The sequence below is a fragment of the Myotis davidii genome, unplaced genomic scaffold (genome assembly GCF_000327345.1).
Source record: "Myotis davidii unplaced genomic scaffold, ASM32734v1 scaffold238, whole genome shotgun sequence".
NCBI classification, from domain to species: domain Eukaryota; kingdom Metazoa; phylum Chordata; class Mammalia; order Chiroptera; family Vespertilionidae; genus Myotis; species Myotis davidii.
In genome coordinates, this window is record NW_006293779.1 from 5,227,186 (window position 1) to 5,238,699 (window position 11,514).

The 11,514-nt window shown below is 53.7% G+C and overlaps 3 protein-coding genes across 4 annotated transcripts in view; 2 read left to right on the forward strand and 1 right to left on the reverse strand.

Annotated features, from left to right (window-relative positions):
• PREB (prolactin regulatory element binding) overlaps window positions 1-3,493 on the forward strand; it is a 4,492-nt gene extending 999 nt beyond the window's left edge. Inside the window, exons 2-9 of the mRNA XM_006767582.1 lie at window positions 502-744; window positions 944-1,164; window positions 1,355-1,435; window positions 1,532-1,656; window positions 1,843-2,016; window positions 2,163-2,235; window positions 2,421-2,580; window positions 2,762-3,493. Of these exons, the coding sequence (XP_006767645.1) occupies window positions 502-744; window positions 944-1,164; window positions 1,355-1,435; window positions 1,532-1,656; window positions 1,843-2,016; window positions 2,163-2,235; window positions 2,421-2,580; window positions 2,762-2,856 (1,172 nt within the window). The 3' untranslated portion in view covers window positions 2,857-3,493. The remainder of the gene's footprint in view (window positions 1-501; window positions 745-943; window positions 1,165-1,354; window positions 1,436-1,531; window positions 1,657-1,842; window positions 2,017-2,162; window positions 2,236-2,420; window positions 2,581-2,761) is intronic.
• On the reverse strand, window positions 3,448-8,760 carry ABHD1 (abhydrolase domain containing 1). Of its 2 annotated transcripts, XM_006767475.2 has the most exons (9): window positions 8,584-8,760; window positions 5,604-5,764; window positions 5,091-5,273; window positions 4,860-4,905; window positions 4,596-4,708; window positions 4,299-4,472; window positions 4,093-4,141; window positions 3,828-3,993; window positions 3,448-3,722 (listed from the first exon to the last, which is right to left on the reverse strand). In XM_006767475.2, exons 1-9 carry the CDS (start codon window positions 8,683-8,685, stop codon window positions 3,511-3,513), a joined length of 1,206 nt encoding a protein of 401 aa, XP_006767538.1. In that variant the 5' UTR covers window positions 8,686-8,760; the 3' UTR covers window positions 3,448-3,510. The 2 variants fall into 2 exon arrangements, with proteins under 2 accessions (XP_006767538.1, XP_006767539.1); XM_006767476.2 differs by lacking the exon at window positions 5,091-5,273 and having other exon boundaries at window positions 8,584-8,759.
• A 1,998-nt stretch (window positions 8,761-10,758) lies between these two features.
• CGREF1 (cell growth regulator with EF-hand domain 1) overlaps window positions 10,759-11,514 on the forward strand; it is a 9,451-nt gene continuing 8,695 nt past the window's right edge. The window contains exon 1 of the mRNA XM_006767477.2: window positions 10,759-11,014. The gene's annotated coding sequence lies outside the window, so the exon portion shown is untranslated. The remainder of the gene's footprint in view (window positions 11,015-11,514) is intronic.

The window sequence follows — 11,514 nt, forward strand, 5'->3', positions numbered from 1 at the left end:
GGAGTGGTGAGAGCGCAGGCCACTCTGGCCGGGTCACCGAGGGCTGAGGGCGATCCCGGGAGGGTCGCGGGGGCGGGCCGCACCCCAGCTTCGAACCCCGCCCCGCGGAAACCCCCGGCGAGCCGGGCGTCCGACGCGAATTTCAGCCGAGAGCTTAAGCACAGGGCTATGGAGAGAGGCTAAGGTCAAGCGCGCTTCCGCTGCACCCCGGGAGCAGCTCGGGGGGCGGGGGTCCTATCCTGGCTGTTCCGGGAGCCCCGAGCCGTGCTCAGCAGCGGCGACCGTGCTGAGTGTGGCCCTTGGGCTCGGTCTCCTTCCCTCTTCTAAGGTCTCCCTATCGCTCTGTGAACTGGAGGTAATGACCCAGCCCTGCCCGCTGAACGGATTTGTGAGGTTCAGAAGAAAACACGGGTTGGGGGCTGGAGAAACCCTGGTGAACTAGGAAGTGCGGTCAGCAAAGGGTCAGGGTATCAGACCACCGGAGGCAGGTTTGCCCTTGAGCTAAACTGGGCACCCCTGAACCTCGCCCATGCCGGTCCCCCCTCCCACAGCACTTTCTGCAGCTGGAGCAGATTAACGGGCGGCTGAGCGCCTCCTTGCTGCACACCCATGACACGGAGACTCGGGCTACTATGAACTTGGCGCTGGCCGGCAACATCCTGGCTGCAGGGCAGGATGCCCATTGTCAGCTCCTGCGCTTCCAGACCCACCAGCCGAAGGGCAAAAGCAAGGCAGAGAAGGCAGGTGAGAAGCCGGCCCTCCAGCTTTTGGGAAAGGGATGAAACGGGTCAGACCGTTCTCTCCTGGGTCTCTGAAGGAGAGGGGCTAGAAGGGGAGGTCATGGTCGCAGGCGGGAAGCTGGATGTTCACCAGCCGCGTAGAGAGGGGGCTGGTATCGCTTACTCACGGAAGCCTGGACGCTGGTGGGCTGTTTGTGTGGCAGGCACCAAGGAGCAGGGGCCTCGACAAAGAAAGGGGGCGGCCCCCCCAGAGAAGAAATCTGGAGCTGAAACCCACCAGGAGGGGGTGGAACTAAGGGTAGAGAATTTGCAGGCGGTGCAGACAGACTTCAGCCCTGATCCGCTGCAGAAAGTTGTGTGCTGCAACCACGATAACACCCTGCTGGCCACTGGAGGCACCGATGGCTGCGTGCGCGTCTGGAAGGTACGGTTTTTAGGGGGTTAGGGAGGATGTGCGTCCTTAGCAGCAAGGCCAGAATTGTGAGAAAGCGAACGTGGGTTCTGGGAAGTAGTGAGCGAAGTCTGTGGCGAGCGGCCTTTAGAAGAGAAGCGGGTGGGAGTCACCGCGCTCCAGCGGGTGCCCGGGCGTTACCGTGGTGGTGGTTTGGCTGCAGGTACCCGGCCTCGAGAAAGTGCTGGAGTTCAAAGCCCACGAAGGGGAGATTGAGGACCTGGCTTTGGGGCCTGATGGCAAGGTGAGGAGGCGGGAGGGTGGGAGAAGGTGGTTGTGCTGCTTGTTCTGTACGTGGATCTCCTAACTGTCCCTCCTCGAACTCTTGATTCCTGACCAGTTGGTAACTGTGGGCTGGGACCTTAAGGCCTTCGTGTGGCAGAAGGATCAGCTGGTGACACAGCTGCACTGGCAAGAGAATGGACCCACTTTTTCTAACACGCCTTACCGCTACCAGGCCTGCAGGTGTGAAGGTCCTGGAGGGTGGCTGAAAGGCTCAATCGAGGTGTGGAAGGGGAGTGGGAAAAGACTCGGGGGAAGCTGGTAGCCTTGGCGAGTATTACCTCGGGCCTAACCAGGGTGCAGGAGGGAACAAAACTCTTGAGGGCTGGGCAGGCCCCAGGAGCCGAACCGCTTCTCACTGGCCCCCAGGTTTGGGCAGGTTCCAGACCAGCCTACGGGGCTCCGACTCTTCACAGTGCAGATTCCCCACAAGCGTCTGCGCCAGCCCCCACCCTGCTACCTCACGGCCTGGGACGGCTCTACCTTCTTGCCTCTTCGGACCAAACCCTGTGGCCATGAAGTCATTTCCTGCCTTACTGTCAGGTCTGAGACAGTGCTGGCATGGCTTGGTGTGAGGGTGGCAGGGGGAGCTCCCCAAGGCCCTGCTGGAGTCCGAGGACTCTTGTTAGTGACGGAGTGTTGCTGCTCACAGGCCTCCGGGACAGTGAACGCTCTGTTGTTTGTTGCAGTGAATCGGGCACCTTCCTGGGCCTGGGCACAGTCACTGGATCTGTTGCCATCTACATAGCTTTCTCTCTCCAGGTAATGGGTAGAGGTGGGCACAGTCCCGGGGACTCTTTGGGGTGGGGACGGTAGGCCTGCTTCTACCATGAGTGCAGGGAGGAGTCTGGCCCAGCCTATAGAGGGGAAGCCTGGGGGGCAGGGGACATGTTTCCAGAAGGAATGTTTCCCACTGAGCCTTCCTTCCCTTATTCTCCTGTCCCTAGCGCCTGTACTACGTGAGGGAGGCCCATGGCATTGTAGTGACGGACGTGGCCTTTCTACCCGAGAAGGGTCGCGGTCCAGAACTCCTTGGGTCCCACGAAACTGCCCTGTTCTCTGTGGCTGTGGATAGTCGTTGCCAGCTGCACCTGCTACCCTCACGACGTGAGTCATTGGGGCGGGCAGGTTCCACCCCACCTTGAACTGTAGCAAATATTTGCCTCGTGGAGAATGGGCTGCTCACTTAGAGCCATCGGTCCCCTCCTTGAGTGGAGTCGGTTGAGGGTTCTGTGATTTGGCATGTGAAGCCCCTTTGCCCACTGACTTCTCTTATCCTCCCCCGCAGGGAGTGTTCCTGTGTGGCTCCTGCTGCTGCTGTGTGTTGGGCTTATTGTCATGACCATTCTGCTGCTCCAGAGTGCCTTTCCAGGTTTTCTTTAGTCTCCTGCTCCCAGGGAATCCGGGGCCTGGGACTCTGCCACCTTCTGGACCAGATTGGAGGCCCCGACACCATTGTTCACTCCACGTCTACCTGGGTCCACAGCAGAGGTGGCCTCTGAGGAGACCTGACAGGAACTGCCTGCCCTTCCCAGTTGAAGCTTGACCGTGGCCTTGTGTGACTGAGTTCTGGGAACCCTGAACTCATCTTTGGATCCACTCCGGACAGTGGTGTCTGCAGCCCAGGCCACACCACCTGCCTCCTCTCCTCTGTCTGCTAGGGGCTCCAGAGTGAGCTTATCCTTTCTCCAGAAATATGTGAAGGTGCCCCAGAATTTGGAGTCACTGCTGTCCTTTCTGCAGAAGCAATCCGTTTCTCCTCCCTCACAACCTGTGGCCCGTTGCCCTTCACATGAGCCCCTTGTGTTTGCTGGGGCAAGCACCTGCCTGGGAAGGAAGGAGCAAAAGGGAGACCCAGGCACTAATCTGTGGGTTCAGCGGGGTAGCTCTCAGCCAGCCAGGCTAAATGGGCAATAAGTTCCTAGATGGTCTACCCTAGCTTTGAGAGACGGGAAAGTGAACCTCAACCCGTGCGACAGGAAAAGTTGATATTTAATAAACAGGGAAGCCTGAACTGAGACCCAACTGGCTCTGTTGTCAGCTCTTGCCTCCCTCGGAAGGTGACAGAGCCCTGCGGCCCAGCAGCTCTGCCGAGTGCTGGAAGATGGCTTTGGCGTACTGATGGAAGAGGCGGCTCATGTAGCAGTGCTGCCAGGGGAGCAAGCCTTCCAGGAAGCCGATGTGGCCGCCCTGGGCTGTGACGAGCAGTGCGACGTGGGGCGACTGTTGGGCAGCTTGAATCGGAAAGGCTGGAGGAGGGGTTGGAGAGGAGGTCTGAGAACCAGGCTCCCTCCACTTACACCACACGGCCCATTGTCCTTGGGGCCTAAAGCATCAAGATTCGGGGTGCTCACCACAGGCTGGGGAGAAGGGGTCATCTGCTGCATTGAGGCAGAGCACAGGTATCTGGATGGCAGCCACTTTGGTTCTTGGGCTTGCTGCCTGGTAGTAGGTAGTACAGTCTTTATAGCCAAAGGCCACAGCTGTGTAGCGTTCATCAAATTGACGTATTGTGCGGGCCTGTGGGTGGTGGAGGGTGGGATAGGCTAGGTTAAGGATAAGGAATAGGAAGATAATGGAAGAGTAGTTGGAAGAGGGGAGATGGTTGAAAGACTATACCTTTATCACAAAGTCTACATTGACCTCCTTTTCCATCACCTTTCTATTTCTGCAAAAGAGCACAGGTTTGGGAGTCCTCCTGGACCTGACCCAGAGCCCCAGGCCTCTGTTTGATTTCATGAGTGAAAAAGCCCAGATAGAACTGACCCTAGCATGCCTGCCACCCTACCCTGTTTGCCACCCCCTCCCACTTGCCAAGACCCTACCGGTCCACAACTCGGCAGAGCTCAGCAGTGAGGCGCTGATTGAACAGCAGTGAGTTGAGCGGGGTCTCCAGGGAGCTGGTGGTCTCAAAGGAATCCCAGCATGCAGATAGCGTCAGTGCTGCCACCAGCCCTGCAGCCTGCCCCATTCGTGCCAGGTGGTTCAGCACTAATATCCTGCAGGATTGGACGGGTGACCATGAAAGAAGGGTTTGCATTAGTGAGTTGGGACAGAGAAGACAGAAGAGGAAAGAAACACAGGGAGACTGGGCGTTTGGGTTAAGTCCAGGCGGCCTTTACCCTCCAAGAGAGATGCCCACGGCCAGCAGTGGAGCTTGGGAGTAGCGGCGCTTTATGTGGTTCACGACTGTCTCCAGATCTTCAGTATTGCTGGCACAAAAGGTCCTGTGGGTCTGAGGCAAACCGGGTCATTGGGTAAGGAGGGAAGCCCTGGCCAGAGGCAGAGAAATGGGAGGGAGATGGGAGGAGAGGTAAGTAGAGCCCCAGGGCCCAGGATCTCCAAGGGTCTTCCTCAGAGCTGTTCTGAGGAAGCAGGGTACTCACCAGCAGCTCTTCCCCATGGCAGCCCCGGTTGTTGAGTACAACAGCCCTGTGGCACACGGGTACATCTTAGCCAGCCTGTCCCTAGAAGCCCCTCCCCTTTGCCAGCCTTCAGAAAGACCCCAGGCCAAAGGTGCCTTCCAGATAGCCCCACCTCCCCATAGCTCTGAATTGACCTCTCTATTACCAGTTCTCAGATACCACCCTGCTCCTCTGGGTTGGGTCCATCCTTACCTATAACCATCCCTCAAAGCTTGGTCAGCTAGATGCAAGATATATGTCTCCTGGCTATTGCCTGTAATGCCAGGAAGCAGTAACACAATGGGCTGGGTGGCAGGGTCAGGGTATTGACTGTTGTCATGCTGGCCAGCCCAGTCTAGCAGGAGCTGTCCTCCATCTGGAGTGTGGAGGACTTCACTGTGATTTTGGAGAAAAGGACACACAAAGATACCATTAGGAACTCCATATACATCAAGAGGTTTGCCCCTGCCCCACCAAACAAACTCCCAAACTTCCCATTGCCATCATTTGCGGGCATACATTATGCGAAACAAGACTATAACAAGGTGTAATAGGGACATAAAAGGTTCAGTATTACCTCATGGTTGTGCAGTTAAATAGCCCTCCATATAGCCACTCGTTTTTACCCTCAACACACTGTGAGGTAGATGGCAAAGATTACCTTCATTTTAGAAGAGATTGCCTTATACTTGCAGCTTGGTGTTCACCCCCTCTCTCCCTTCTTACCTCCAGTAAGAGACTGGGGGCCGAGGATGCAGTAAGGCTCGGAAGATGGTTTGTAGCCGCCCCTCAAAACACCATAGCGTCGGATAGAAAGTTTCCACAGTGATTGGACAGTACTGCTCCAGGAAGGCCAGAAACTGGGACCCAGTCACCAGCTGAGGCCTCTGCAATCACAATACAATCTGCCTCACTCCCTGATTTTTGTGCCAAACCAGAGAGGGCATTGCTTCAGCTGGGAATGAGTCTAGCGTACCCTAGTCCGGAATGGCCACGTCACCTGTGTTAATACAGTCCAGCTGGAGGCCCAGAGAACTGCCCTCCTGGAGTGTCACCTCTCCAGAACTGACCCTACAGACTCAGCCAGGCTGGGAGCTGCAGCAGCTGACTGGGTGCTGCCTTCCCCACTTAGCCTATCCATGCCCCAGCCCCACTTTGGAGAGAGCAGTAATATAGATAAATTGCCCAGCTGCTCCCCTGCAGCAAGGATTGGGACCCCAGACAGAGGCTGAAGAAATGTAGCACCATTCAACCTGTGACCTTTGTCTTGCAGTTGCATTTTACACACTGTCATCTTTCTAAAAGTAGTGCTAGCCGTCTGGCTCCCTGATGTGAGCACCCCATTGCTGCATATTCCTGTTCCCTACTGTGTGCTCACTGCTGAAGGGCTCCTTCCTGCCACAGCACCTCATTGTCTCGCTCCCGGGCCCCTGCTGTTTGGCCATACTCTAAAGGAGGACTGGTCCCCATGTGACGAGGTTTCCTCTTCCCTCATGCCAGCCAGGGAGAAGGCAACAGGGATGGGACAGCAGGCACAGGTGAGGTGAGGGAGCACTCCACCCTGACTTACAACCCCTCTGCTTGGTTCTTCCGGTAGACCAAGTGAATGAGAAGGACTAGCCACATAGGAGGCGTATGGAGTACGCTGTGCAGACTCGAAATCGAAATTGCATTTCTGTCGCAGGCCCTAAGGAACCTGAGGACCAGATTCCTCTCTCTCCTGCAGTCTTGGTTCTCGGAGGGGGCTAGGTAAATGGTGAGCTGGTGAGGCCAGGTTGGTAGTGTGTTTGAGATGTGACTCGCACCCTGGCCCTGAGCCCCGGGATAACACCTGTGATTCATTGTGTGCTACATTCAGGCACTAGGCTAAGCCCAACCTTATGAGATAGGATATTTTATAAGTGAAGAACTATCACTCACAGAGATTAAGTTGTTTCCCAAAATCGCACAGCAAACAAGAGGCAAAGCAGAATTAATGTTATATTACCACTAATACTAGGAGGTAAAATTTATTGAGTGCTCGTTATGTTGCAAGCATTGTGCTAAGTATTTTACATGATTATATCCTGTGATTTTCACAACAGCTCTTTAAGTAATGTGATCCCTCTGTGGATACAGGCTTGAATGTCCAGTAACTTGTCAAAGGTCATGAAGCTTGCTAAACCTAGTTAGTGGGGGAGCTGCGCTTCAAACCCAAGTCTGTTCAACGCTAGAGCTTGTGCTCTTAGTCACTATACTATATATTACCTCCTCATCATCAAGATTTTGAATTATCAATGTATTAAATTCTTGGTCAAGCAGCTCAGCGGTGTAGAATAAGGTCCTAATAAATCAGGTCACCGGTTTGATTTATGTGGGTTTCATTTTAACTATAGTGAAGTATTTCTTGCCTCATTCCTGAGAATTAAATAGTCGCATGCCCATTGGTCACTGTGGATCAGTGGTTCTCAACCTGTGGGTCGCGACACCCTTGGTGGTCAAATGACCCTTTCACAAGGGTCACCTAAGACCATCCTGCATATCAGATATTTACATTACGATTCATGAAGTAGCAACAAAAATAATTTTATGGTTGGGTCACAACATGAGGAACTGTATTTAAAGGGCCAGAAGGTGGAGAACCACTGCTGTGGATGAATCAAAACCAGTCCGTTCCATGCTAGACCATTCAAACGCCACGTCGTCAGGGCCTCCAGAACGGCACTTTCCCTGCATTTTAACCAGCAGGTGAAAGTCAAGGGTTTGCAGAATGAAGTGCCAGAGGTCTCTGACTTCGGCGAGGCTTGTTGCAAGCAAAGGAAAATGTTAAGGTCTGAAATAAGTGACTTCCAAATCAGACATGTAAAGTAAGATTTATAGGGCACTGTGAGGTTTGGACTTGTTAAATGGTTTTATTAAGGCAGACTTCTTGTATAAAAAATATACGTGAATGTTGAAAGCTCTGGAAATACAGAAAAGTCTAGGTAATATTAAAATTCCCTATTCATAAAGGGCTTGGGTCAATAGGTTTCTTGTTAGACTCAGCTAGTTAAAACAGAGTTCAATAAAGATTAAATCTTTAGATTTTTCTGGACATGTAAATTATGTACTTTACCTAAATTTCAGTGAGAATATAATCTCCAAGTTCATCAAAACCAGCCTCTTCATACTTTCTCACTTCACTAGACATGGAGAGCCCAGGACTTAAAACAAGGCTGAATGAGCAAGGGCAGTTGGGTTATCCATTAATCCTGAGCCGGGGAAGCAAGGCCTACTGCTATCTGATGGGGCGGTGTCGGAAGTTAACCACAACCCCCAGGCTCAGGTTCCTTCATTCAGTGCAGCTAATGAGGAACTTCGCTAGATTGAGGAAGACAAGGGAACATCGCCTGAAGTTCTCCTTTCCACCCCGCCTCCCCAAATGTCAGTCCACATCATGGAGAGCAGAACCCCTCCGATGCCCGAAAGGCCCATCTGGCAAGCGGAGCAGGAGATATGCAGAGGATCTAGGCAGGCAAAGGAATGGCTCTCCCTAAGGTAGTGATTAGCAAAGTGAGCCTGGCTGGGGCGCGGGCCGGGTGGTGTGGGGTTGGGGCGTCAGGTTTCACCTGGGAAGCGAGGCCCAACCATGCCAGCTCCCACAAAGGGCTCGGGCTCCCTGCTGGAAGCTGCCCCCTAGACCCGAGCACCCCCAACTCCCCGGCCAGAGCTCTGGACCCGCACCCACCTGGGGCACACATGCCCAGTAGTAGCCCAAGTAGAGGGCAGTGCCAAGGCTCAAAAGCAGAAAGAACAGATTTGTCCCGGGACACAGGGAGAGACACAGCATCGCGGGGCCGGGTTTCTGCTCCCGAGGTCTCGACTGGCTCCAGGGCCTTGGCTCCGACTACAGGACATGCGGGGCAGCCCCGGGGCTGGACGGGCGGCCTCGCCCGCAGCCGCCATCTCCGAGGGCACCGCCGCCCCTTCCCCTGGCCGCCTGGCGAGGTGAGTGCCCAGCCTGGGTCCTCACGCACGGGACTCAGCCACTCCAGGGGTGACGCCCTGCCCTGTCACACAGAACAGCCACGCACAGTGACCTTGACACTCAGGAAGTGGTCAGTTCACGTGGTGGCTGACCCTGCGGTGTCACAGTGTAGCCATTCACCCGGGTCCTCCCACGACACCACCATTCACAGTGCAACGCTCCGCGGTCACTGAGCGGGTGGCTCACACACAGCCCCACGCACGGGTTAAAGTCGCTCAGACAGTGCCAGTCTGTGTGATGTAACCCTGTCTAGTGAGTGCGGCAGACATTCACTCCTCACCCACTTGGCCCTGGGAGACCCAGTGCTCTCCCTGGCTTCCCTGGGACGTAGAAACGCCGCCCGCCAGAGCCGTGGCTCTCCGCCTAGGCTCACATGCTGACAGGAGAATCATCTGGGACTTTTAAAGCCGACCAGGCCGCACCTCCGACCTATGTACATAAAATGTGAACACACTTTAACAGCTGATGACTCAATATTTACCCCTTTTCAAGTTTAACTGATTTGAAATAATGGATGAAGCCAGGCTCAACTTCAACAAAAAATATTTATCCTAAAGTGCCACTAGACTTTATTTCACGGGGATACATAAAAGATAAAGTTTACAAAACCAGCAACAGTGGACAAATTGAGGGCACACAAATACCAAACAAAATGACTCTTGACGTTTGTGATTCCATTGCTCTGAGTTATCAGCAGTGCCTGGACCAGAACGTCATCAGTTTGAAAATAGGCATTGATTAAAAAAAAAATTATTCACTTCTGTAGACTCTTTAAATTTTGAAAATGAACTGTGTGCTAATAAACACTGGTTTTGTAGTCATTCAAAGTGCATATACATTTTTGGGGGGCACCCTGTAGTTGGTCTGAGTCAGAGCTTAGGTATCAATATAACTTAAAAGCTCTCCGGGAGCGTCAAGTCTGTAGTCAGGTTGAAACCCTGCAATAGAGCAAGGTGCTAACACCATGGGATCAGAGAAAGTATACCCGATGTTAAATGGCAATACACTTAAGGCGAAACCAAAAGACGAGTAGATTTCCAGGCAGGCAAGGGGGAGACTGGCAGGGAACAGTTGTTCCAGGAGAGGGAACAGCCTAAGCAGAGCCTGGAGGTGAGAGGCTTCTTAGGAACCAAATAAACTTGGTGTGGCTGGAGCCAATGAGATGGCCAAGAACCAGGTTGTGAGCAGCTACATAAAGGATGCTAGAGTGTGTCCTAAGGGTGGAGCAAAGCCATCAGAGAGTTTGATGAAGACGTGGGCAACATGTTCAGATTTGTTTTAGAAGAATCACAATTCTGGAGACTAGAAGTCCAAGGTCAAGGTGCTAGCAGGATTGAGTTCTTCTGGCAGCCGCGAGAAAGAGTCTGTCCCAGGCCTCTCTTCTAGTTTCTGATGTTTTGCTGGCAATGTTTGGCTGTCATTGGCATGTCGAAGCTTCACCCGATCTCTGCCTGCATCTTTGCATGCTCTTCTCCATGTGTGGCCACAATTTTATATGGATGCCAGTCACATTAGGGACCCAGCCCGCTCCAGTATGAAGTCACCCTGGGCCCCTGCAGTGACTCTACCTGCAAAGGTTACATTCTGAGGTATTCGGGCTTAGGACCTCAACGTGTAAATTTTTTTTTTTTTTGATTTTTTACAGAGAGGAAGGGAGAGGAACAGAGAGTTAGAAACATCGATGAGAGAGAAACATGGATCAGCTGCCTCCTGCACACCCCCTTCTGGGGATGGATGTGCCCGCAACCAAGGTACACGCCCCTGACCGGAATCAAACCTGGGACCCTGCGGTCCCCAGGCGGATGCTCTATCCAGTGAGCCAAACCAGCCAGGGCAACATGTAAAATTTTGAGGGATGCAGTTCAACCGATAATACGGAGTGATGGAAGCTGCATGAACAGATGGGGAGTGAGGAAAGAGCCCAGGGGAATTCTGAAGCATGAAGAAAACGAAGAAGAAATGACTACAGAGAGAGAAACGGTGTTGCCGAAACCAACAGGTACCGTGCTCCCAGGAGGTGGAGTCGTTCACCAGGAAAGTGGCAGGAGGACCCTGATGAGAGCGGGTTTGCTGAGATGGAAGCTGGTGGGAAGCAGCTGGTGGAGAAGGAGAAGATGAAGACTCCAGCGAGGTAAGAAGACATTGATTCAAAGAACTAAGTCCTGGGGCCGGTGGGCGAAGGCGTAGTCTGGAGCCTGGTGGAGGGACTGACCGCTGTGACTAAGTTGATGACACTCGATTTTGACACAAAGCTGCAGCCACACTGTGTGCTGGCAAACAGCTGCCACCATCACGCTTAAGAGGAGGCACTTCCCAGACCCCTCCAGGCCTCACACGGAGCCACTTGTCCAAGATGTGCAGTCACAGTCACACGACACACACCGGCACTGTGACAGCAGTCACAGCTGTCACTGCGAATCTCAAACCCAGGAAGAGCTCACCCAGACACCCCAACACCCAGACACCCCAACACCCAGACACCCCAACACCCAGACCCAACATCTCCTGCCCATCACACACCAGCCAGCCCGGCCCATACTGTCACCCGGACACACAGACACACAAAGTACCCCCTGCTGTGGCACAGGCTCCTGCAACACACAGCCACGTGCACCAATCTCTCTCTCTCTC